The 10883-nt window shown below is 45.0% G+C and overlaps 1 protein-coding gene across 1 annotated transcript in view; it reads right to left on the bottom strand.

The window, feature by feature from the left end:
• Positions 1-8061: 8061 nt before the first annotated feature.
• LOC311125804 (pseudouridylate synthase PUS7L-like) overlaps positions 8062-10883 on the bottom strand; it is a 4838-nt gene continuing 2016 nt past the window's right edge. The window contains exons 4-10 of the mRNA XM_084199837.1: positions 10452-10650; positions 10022-10120; positions 9834-9915; positions 9491-9653; positions 9210-9336; positions 8955-9008; positions 8062-8710 (exon numbers count right to left, since the gene is read on the bottom strand). Coding sequence (XP_084055963.1) covers positions 8249-8710; positions 8955-9008; positions 9210-9336; positions 9491-9653; positions 9834-9915; positions 10022-10120; positions 10452-10650 — 1186 coding nt within the window. The 3' untranslated portion in view covers positions 8062-8248. The remainder of the gene's footprint in view (positions 8711-8954; positions 9009-9209; positions 9337-9490; positions 9654-9833; positions 9916-10021; positions 10121-10451; positions 10651-10883) is intronic.

Below are 10883 nucleotides of genomic sequence, written 5' to 3'. Positions count from 1 at the left end.
TGGGGAACACACACACTAAGCACTTGGACTGGACACCCCCGGACATTTGGTGACCCCCGGAGCACAGGTACCCACAGGACCCTGAAAGACCCCAGAGCCCCAAGCACCCCTGGAACCCCTGACACCCCTGGCACTCCTCTTCCCGCCTGAAACCTTCAATAAAGAACTCTGAATTTGAACTTGCGCTCTTGGGTCCTCTTCTGTCCGTGACAGTTCCCTATATAATGCACTACTTTAGACCAGGGTCAATAGGGCCTGGTCAAAAGTAGAGGGAATAGGGAAATAGTAGTGGGATTAGGGAATAGGGTGCCATTTGGGACGTAACCTAGGACCATTAAATATAATGAGCTTTCCCTCACCTCACCTCCCTCCACCTTGCCCTCTCTCTCTCTCTCTCTCTCTCTCTCTCTCTCTCTCTCTCTCTCTCTCTCTCTCTAGAATGGGGCAGTAATTGCTAAAATAATTACAAAAGTAAAAGTATAAATCATTTCAAATTCCTTATATAAAGCAAACCAGACGGCATCATTTTCTTGTTTTTTATATTTGCGGATAGCCAGGGGCACACTCCAACACTCAGACATCATTTACAAACTAAGCATTGTTTAGTGAGTCTGCCAGATCAGGGGCAGTAGGGATTACCAGGGATGTTCTCTTGATAAGTGTGTGAATTAGTCAATTTTCTTGTCCTGCTAAGCATTCAAAATGAACTTTTGGGTGTCAAGGAAAATGTATGGAGTAAAAAGTACATTATTTTCTTTAGGAATGTAGTGAAGTAAAAGTAAAAGTTGTCAAAAATATAAATAGTAAAGTAAAGTACAGATACCCCAAAAAACGACTTAAGAAGTACTTTCAAGTATTTTTACTTAAGTACTTTACACCACTGCTTTGGACCCCCACATATATATAATAGACAGGCACCACAGGAATAAAATGATGTTCCAGAGCCGTGCAGCGTTGCATCCACATGTCAATCAATAAGCTCAATCCACAAAAGCATTATTTTCCAGAGCTCAATATCTAGCCTAACCTCAAGCTACGGGGTCAGTGTAGTCAACGGACGCTAACAGCTAATCGAATCCTATTGTGATGCATAGAGGGACACCATTTGGCAAGCGGACACTATTTGTCATGTCAGGCTCCGCAGAATGAATGAAGAACACTGTTTCTATGCTCTGGATCAGATTAGAACAGAGGAACATTAACACAAGGTATTATAAGTGACTACTGAGTTCTACAAGGCAATGGAATAGATTTTAGATTCAATACCTTCTGCTATTTATTCATTCTCAAATGGAAAAGTATACCGTATGTATAGTATGATTTCTGGTTTAATACTAAATCTCAGCTGTTTTCACAAGATAAAACAAAAAAAGTCAATGATGTTTCCCAGGCTGTAGTTATAGTTACTGTATAAAAACATTGAAAGCTCTTAGCCTGAGAATGAACTGAGATCTGTCATATTCAGAAACACAAACCAAATGCAACTCTCTGAAAAATAGCACATGTATTACTTCATGGGCATTGCTTTATTTCTCTCTGCAAACTGCAAAATGTTTTTTTGGTAACCAAAATATTGCCTGTGCTTATCCAACCTTTTTTTGACCACAGTTGACAACCCTGTGTACACAAACTGTCACATATTGACAATATTCAGTGGCGGCCACTGCAACAACACATTTGACAAGCCATTTAAAACACACCCTGGTCTGTATCCATAGAAACACACTAACTGACAGTGACAGTCCCACGATAACGCTTGTAAAATGCTTGCTGGAATACTGATAATATATCAAGCCCATACTGAGAAAATACAGATAAAATATGAAGCCTACATATTAGGCTTTTACATTGTTCAAGTTGAAGTTTGTTCATAATATACATATGATATACAGAACATGGGGTACACTTGGGGTACACTTGGGGTACACAGAACATGGGGTACACTTAGATGGAAAACTACTGAGGATGATAGTGGACGATATTGCCACTCCTATTTGCCATCTCTTCAATCTAAGCCTCACGACAATGTGTGCCCTCATGCCTGGAGGGATGCAAAAGTCATTCCGCTACCCAATAATAGCAAAGCACCCTTTACTGGCTCAAACAGCCAACCAATCAGCCTGTCACCAACCCGTAGTAAACTTTTGGAAAAAATAGTGTTTGACCAGATACAATGCTATTTCTTAGGAAACAAATTAACAACACATTTTCAGCACGCTAATCGTAAAGGGCATTCAACATGTACGGCACTTACACAAGTGACTGATGATTAGCTGAGAGAAATTGATAATACAAAGATTGTGGGAGCTGTTTTGTTAGACTTCAGTGTGGCTTTTGACATTATTGATCATAATCTGCTGCTGAAAAAACGTATGTGTTATGGCTTTACATCCCCTGCTATATTGTGGAACAAGAGTTACCTGTCTAACAGAACACAGAGGGTCTTCTTTAATGGAAGCCTCTCCAACATAATACATGCAGAGTCAGGCATTCCCCAGGGCAGCTGTTTAGGCCCCTTACTTTTTTCAATCTTTACAAATGACCTGCCACTGGCTTTGAGCAGATGACTCAACACTATACACGTCAGCTACCACAGCAAGTGAAATCACTGCAACACTTAACAAAGAGCTGCAGTCAGTTACAGAATAGGTGGCAAGAAATAAGTTAGTCCTAACTATTTCTAAGACTAAAAGCATTGTATTTGGGACACTAAACCTCAACTAAATCTTGTAATGAATTATCTGTAAATTGAGCAAGTTGAGGAGAATAAACTGCTTGGAATAACCCTAGATTGTAAACTGTCATGGTCAAAACATATTGATGCAACAGTAGTTAAGATGGGGAGAGGCCTGCCCATAATAAAGCGCTGCTCTACCTTCTTAACAATGCTATCAACAAGGTAGGTACTACAGGCCCTAGTTTTGTCGCACCTGGACTACTGTCCAGTCGTGTGGTCAGGTGCCACAAAGAGGGACTTAGGAAAATTACAATTGGCCCTTAAATACACAGAGAGCTAACATTAACAATATGCGTGTCAATCTCTCCTGGCTCAAAGTACAGGAGAGATTGACTTCCTCACTACTTGTTTTTATGAGAAGTATTGACATGTTGAATGCACCGAGCTGTCTGTTTAAACTACCAGAGGTCTCTTCACAGTCTCCCAAGTCCAGAACAGACTATGGGAGGCGCACAGTACTACATAGAGCCATGACTACATGGAAGTCTATTCCACATCAAGTAACTTATGCAAGCAGTAAAATCACATTTAAAAAACAGATAACACCTTATGGAAAAGCGGGGACTGTGAAGAGACACACACACACACACACATTATAACATATGCACTATACACACATGTACACATGGATTTTGTGTTGTAGATGTGTGGTAGTAGAGTAGTGGCCTGAGGGCACACACTTAATGTGTTGTGAAATCTGTTGTGAAATGTAATGTTTTTAATTTTATATAACTGCCTTAATTTAGCTGGACCCCAAGAAGAGTAGCTGCTGCCTTGGCAGGAACTAATGGGGATCCATAATAAACCCCAAGAAGAGTAGCTGCTGCCCTGGCAGGAACTAATGGGGATCCATAATAAACCCCAGGAAGAGTAGCTGCTGCCTTGGCAGGAACTAATGGGGATCCATAATAAACCCCAGGAAGAGTAGCTGCTGCCTTGGCAGGAACTAATGGGGATCCATAATAAACCCCAGGAAGAGTAGCTGCTCCCTTGGCAGGAACTAATGGGGATCCATAATAAACCCCAGGAAGAGTAGCTGCTCCCTTGGCAGGAACTAATGGGGATCCATAATAAACCCCAGGAAGAGTAGCTGCTGCCTTGGCAGGAACTAATGGGGATCCATTATAAACCCCAGGAAGAGTAGCTGCTCCCTTGGCAGGAACTAATGGGGATCCATAATAAACCCCAGGAAGAGTAGCTGCTGCCTTGGCAGGAACTAATGGGGATCCATAATAAACCCCAGGAAGAGTAGCTGCTCCCTTGGCAGATCCATAATACATACAAATACAGTGCATTGAAATGCTTATTTGCAGGTTCACCTCTCGTCAATGCAACAAAAATAGGAAAAGTAATTCAGTGAATACAAAGAGTAATACAAAATAAGAAGCACAATGAATTAAAAAAGGAGAAACACTTCTCTACAATACAATACAATCAAATGAATTGAAGTAGGATGTTTACACAAGCATGGGGGTTGTGCAATAGATTGTGCAATAATGCATAAACAGAGATAGCACTATAACAGAATACTGTGATGTCTCATTGGGAAATTAGATTTGCGACAAACTCAGTCCTGGGGCCCCCGCTGGGTGCACGTTTTGGTTTTTGCCCTAGCACTACACAGCTGATTCAAATAATTAAAGCTTGAGGATGATTTGGTTGTTTGAATCAGCTGTGTAGTACTAGGGCAAAAACCAAAAAACGTGCACCCGGGGGGGCTCAGGACCCAGTTTGGAAACCCTGGTTTACTTGGCATACAGACATAGACATTGCAAGACATAAAGGCAAGACAGACTAAATACCACCACAGTTCACCTGTACACATCTATACTCTTATTACTCTTGTATGTATTTAATAGTGAAATAAAGTCTCCCTTGCTTCAATGAGCAACACTCACCGGTCCAGTGTCTGGGGGTAAGAAGGCAGACAATTCAGACAGGGTCGTAGGTCAAAACAGTGTTTAAATCTCTGATGAATGAAAGCCTCTGTTCTCCAAAACTTCCTATAGAACCAACCAGGACCAATCAGCATAACACACCAAGGTGCAACCGACGATCAGGCTACTTGTTATTGGGAGTGTGTGTGTGTGTGTGTGTGTCCACACTAAACGTGTGTGTGTCATGACATTCTATGACCTGACATTCTATGACCTGTAAATTACATCAGTGTTTTGTTATGGATGATAAAAAGCAACATGAAACTTGACCTCACCTGCCGTGCCATGAACTTGGAGAAGCGGAGAAGAGAAACATACACTTACTTCTCATTTAGCTAATTAACCCATAAGACTAAACACCCCCCCAACAACCACCAGGCTGTCTACCCCCCAACAACCACCAGGCTGTCTACCCCCCAACAACCACCAGGCTGACTACCACCCAACAACCACCAGGCTGTCTACCCCCCAACAACCACCAGGCTGACTACCACCCAACAACCACCAGGCTGTCTACCCCCCAACAACCACCAGGCTGACTACCCCTCAACAACCACCAGGCTGTCTACCCCTCAACAACCACCAGGCTGTCTACCCCTCAACAACCACCAGGCTGTCTACCCCTCAACAACCACCAGGCTGTCTACCCCTCAACAACCACCAGGCTGTCTACCCCTCAACACCATCACCACCACCACTACCACCACCACTACCATCACCACCACCATCATCACCCCCACCACCATCACCACCATCCCCACCCCTACCACCATCACCATCATCACCACCACCACCACCACCATCACCATCATCACCAACAACACCATCACCACTACCACCATCACCACCACCATCACCACCACCACCACCATCACCACCATCCCCACCCCTACCACCATCACCATCATCACCACCACCACCACCACCATCACCACCACCATCCCCACCACCACCACCATCATCACTCCCACCACCACAATCACCACTACCACCATCATCACCATCACCACCACCATCACCACCACCATCCCCACCACCACCACCACCATCACCATCCCCACCACCACCACCATCATCACCATCACCACCACCATCACCACCACCACCCCCCCCACCACCATCACTACCACCACCACCATCATCACTACCACCACCACCACTACCCCCACCACAAACACCACAGACACCACCCCCACCACCACCATCACCACCACCACCATCATTACTACCACCACCCCCACCACCACCACCACCACCATCATCACTACCACCACCACCACCACCACCCCACCCCACCATCATCACTACCACCACCACCACCACCATCATCACTACCACCACCACCACCACCACCATCATCACCACCACCACCACCTTTCCTCTCCTCTTTTTAGCTTCTTCCCTTCTCTGGGATGGAGCTAGGTGAAAGTTGTCACGTTAAAGGAAGAAGTGGGTTAACATTAAACACGGACGGCTGAGATTCAGTGTGTGTGTGTGTGTGTGTGTGTGTGTGTGTGTGTGTGTTTGTGTGTGTTATTCAGCCAGTCATCTGCATAGAGGGATCATACCAGACCAGAGCTGATTCTGACTGAGCTGTGGAGTCAAAGTAGTCCAGACACTCCAGGGTTAACACCAAGCACAATCAGCTGGCCTGAGAGTCACTGTGTGGGACAATATTCAGCCATCCGTGTCTATCTGCATAGAGAGACCATAGTAGGACAGGCGCACACACACACACACACACATACAAGCACACGCATACACACACACACAAGCACACACACATAAGCACACACACACACACATCACTGCTATGGTGGTGAAGTCAAAGTAGTTCAAAGACACTCCCGGGCAATTCAGGCCCATATTTTAGGTTAAGTGATGCTATTAAGTATGTGAAGAACAGGACTGGGGCTGACATAACATCCACTGGTTAAAACACATTAAAGTTGATGAGATGGAAGTGTCTGAGGCCCAGGGATGTAGGCTACATGCTCTCTGAGGGCTGTTGAGTTCAGGCTAGTTAGTGGGAGATTCACATCTCACTGCTAAGCAGGACACAGACAGACACAGAACCATCCCAGGTCAGACTTCAAACCCCAGTCAAGACTGCTTGATGGTTGACCTCTAAAACCATGTAGTTACTTTGAAATGGCTCTCCAGTTCTACTAACCTATAGGGAGGGGGAGATATGATGATGTGTACCACCATGCTCTCAACATGTGATAGCTATTAAGACGCCATAACCCATCATGTAGCCTTACGTCACCCTGTCATATGGTCAACGTTTGAAGATCATCCAAAACAACACATTCCACATCCGTCTATTCCCTCCAAGGCCTTGAATTGCAACATATCAGAGGTATTGAAAGATAAGTAGATTCCATTGTTCAGGGGAAAAGTCACTAGTACAGAAAATATTCAGAAGCCACATTTCATTTGAGATTTCCTCAGGAAGAGTTAATACTGTCTGATGTACACGCCTTCTGTTTTGGCACTCAGACCCTCTTCCCAAACCCTACAGGCAAGGACTTCACCAAACGGTGCTTAGGGCTGAGTCTCGACTACAAGTCAGAACCCACAACCCCAAACTCATGCATACCACACTCACTCTCGAACAGTAATGTTTTCACATCACTAGCAGTAACAGAGGCTAAAAATGGAAGTGAGGAATCCAATAAAATTATTAATGACAGGAATTTGATATGCTCCTGCCTTTAAAAAACAAATCTAGTCTGAAATCTATAAATTACCCACAGGAGAAAAGCTGCATCCCAAATGGCACCCTATTCCCTTTATAGTGCACTACTTTGGACCAGAGCCCTGACACTTTAAAGGGAGTAGGGAGTTATTTGAGATGCTGCCAAGCTGTCTGAACTTTATTCAGATTTCAGAGGGCCACCCAGAGGCTGGAGCATGGTGAGGGGGAGAGGAATATTACATATATATTGGGTTTATGCTTCATTACATTTCATATTAGTTCCCTTGAATATTCCCCCAGCTGTGGTTGCAATATTTTTTTAAATGAAAGTTTAGCATAGAAATGACTTGTTGGGTATGGACAGGCATAGACTTAGGATGAATCAGTTTATGAGAATTGTTAATAACAAGTGAACCTGTTCTATCAGATAAAATTATCATTATCCTACTATAGCTTGGCAAGAGTTTGTCCAGTACTGGCATCTAAAGAGAGACAGACTAGTGTTAACATGTTTTACTCAGTTACTGTACCTTCAAGTAGGTTTTAATTCACTTGTTCATCTGATAAACAACTCATGAGGTGCCATCCCCCTCTAGTGGCAATGCTGTGCAAGCGGAGGTTCTTCTACGTTCACACAACTCAATTCACTTCATCATTCAATGTGATTCTACCTCCAATCCACTGTGAAGAATTAACAAAGCATTTTTTTATTAACGACATGACTGCCACATCAGGCAACGAATCGGCAAACTGATCACAATACTGTGGCAGTATCCTACATGTACACAAGAGGCCATACTGTGTACACAACACAATACTAATTACAATACTGTACAGACAGTAGTACATACAGAATCTGAGACTAACTCCAGTCTAAGGGTCACATTTCATGACCTCTCTGAGGCAGACGGTGGCGTAGCAGGAAGAGTCCAGGTCAAAGTTCAACGTCAAGCTGGGTGTGTCTGTGTCGGGGTACTGCACCGCTGACTTCCCCTCTCCATCACCCTGCACGCTCTCCCCTCCTTTCTGCCTCTCCAGACCTGCAGGCCTGGTTGTGTCTGCGCCAGGGTGCTGTGGTACCGCTCCACTAGCCTGTGGGGACTTTCCATTACTCTCCTGTTGCCTCTCCCCAGCTCTCTGGCCCTGCTCCAGCCTATAGGTGAGGTTACGTGGGATGGCCAGTAGGGGGCGGTAGCAGCCAGGGAGGTTCAGTTTGAGAGGAGTGACTCTGAAACGACAGCTCTGTAGTCCGTCCCTCGCCAGTCTCTCCTGGTACCATCCCCCTACAGGGTTCTCTGGGTACTTCACACTGCTGCCAAGCATGGGAAGAACCACCTGATGGAAGAACACAGCAGAAGTTAACAATTAATTCAATAGAATAATATTACATTTGATTTGTGTAGTGCTTTGTTTTGTGGATGTAGGTTTCACAGGGCTTGGTATTTAAACTTGGCGACGTACTCAGACAACACACCCATGTTTGCTTGTAGATTAATAGTTAGAATGGTACAAGGTACTGTAGAACAGGGGAGTGGACAGGTGTGTGTGTGTGTGTGTCTCTGTGTGTGTGTGTACATACCTGTCCTAGTGAGTAGACTTCCTCCTCCTCCTCTGCAGCCGTAACAACATGAATCTGGGAGAGTAGAGAGGGCAAAGGTCCATCTCAGTACCATCTTTATGACTGGTTCAATCTCAGTGAGAGAGTATCACTGGGTGTCATACTCAACGACAGAGCCTAGTGGCTAACTCTCTAGCTCCGATTGAAAATGATTTTCACAAGTGACTTTGACTCTTTATTTGACTCTGTTATTAAGTCACCCTGTAACTGAACTACCTGAGGTAAGCTGGGTTCTCCCATCTCTATCCCCTCCTCTCCCCTCTGCTTCCAGACCAGATCTCCCTGCCTGGCCCTGTCGCCCAGCGTGGTCAGCCTGTGTGCAGCCGCCTCGTTCCAGACCCGGCTGAAATCAAATCAATCTTTATTGATATAGTATACTTCAAACAAATTGAGTGAAGAGGAAGAAGGAAATGAAAATGAAAGATATAACCATAAAGAATGAATAAGGATTCAGAAGAATTAATTAACCAATAAAACAGATGATATAAATTCCCCACCTACAGTACGCGTGGGGGTAGAAGACCCTCATCCCATGGGGCAGGCTGAGCCAGGCACGAGTACAGCCCTCTGGGCCCGTCCCATAGCGATGTAGGGCCCTCAGCATCAGCCTCTCTCTGGCCTTGGACATGGGCATCAGAGACAGGGCCTCCTTAGCATTATCTGAGGAGATGAGGGAGGAGAGGGGTGGAGGAACAGGGTTAGAATGGAGCAGGGTAGAGTAGAATAGCGTAGAGTAGAAAATAAAATAAATGTATTGTTCATCTGAAAAAGGTTGGGTCCATAAAAACAGAGAACATGGTAAACAGGAAATGATGACTAGTGTAAACAGGAATTTCTCACAAGTCTGGAGGAAGTGTCTCTTGGCAACGCTCTGAGGGTCATCACCCTCTTCTGGTGTGAAGAACAGATGGACAGCTGCCACCTGAGACACATGAAACACAACCCACACCACAAGTCAGACAGAACAAATATAAAACACTGACATCCACTGTTTCAGTTTCTTGTAATATAGAACACAGAAGATGTACCATTTCCTCTTTGAGCAGGGCCAGTCCGACGCTGTCAGATTGAACACTCTGTCCAGTCCCAAACCTCTGAGGTCCATAGTAGTTCACAAACCCCCTGACCTGAAAGGATTGACATGTAATATCTACTCACTACAGATCAGAGAACGACACTCCTCCATTACTCACAGTGCAGTGGAAATGACTATCAAATAACTATCAAAGTGCACCGAGCAATCTACATTTGTATCCAAATTTGTGTCTGGGGGCCAACAGGGTCTGGTGTGCATGCTTTCGATTCAGCCAATCATGCTCTTGGTGATTAGGTTGATTAGTTAAATTGAGTGTTTCAGTGCTGGGCTGGACAAAACCCTGCACACCCTGTATCTCTCCAGGACCAGGGTTGAATGGAGACCACAGCATAAAAAAGGTTCCATCTCTAGGAGTGTCTCACCTTGACGTTCTCCACAGCCTCCTGCACCAGTGAGTCCAGCTCCATCAGTGTGTCATGACCCTGGTGTGGTCTGAGATCCCGTACTACCAGGTCAAAGTGGTTCCCCTGGAGTCTACCCAGATGAAGAGGCTCAGGGACGGAGCGGACGGAGGAGAGGACCATCCCCCTCTTCTCAAACTCACTGGCCTTCTCTCTCAGCCTGACAACACACATCCCTCCCATCAGCACTAGTCTGACCGGTCCCCATAATGAGGACAGGATATGCATCAGTGGACAGTGAACTCACTGGGCTAGCATTTTAGAAATGCATGAATGTGGTGGTGTTGGATGAGTTGAGTTTTCCCCCAATAGAATGTAGCACTTTGTGAATATCCATCATCATCATCATCATTATCATCAAACCATAGCCAAGGATAGCCTGGTGGTCCAGTC

This window comes from Coregonus lavaretus (genome assembly GCF_964263955.1).
Source record: "Coregonus lavaretus genome assembly, contig: HAP1_SCAFFOLD_2366, whole genome shotgun sequence".
Lineage (NCBI taxonomy): Eukaryota > Metazoa > Chordata > Actinopteri > Salmoniformes > Salmonidae > Coregonus > Coregonus lavaretus.
Note: the sequence above shows the minus strand (reverse complement) of the source record. Positions and strands in the feature narration are given on the sequence as shown.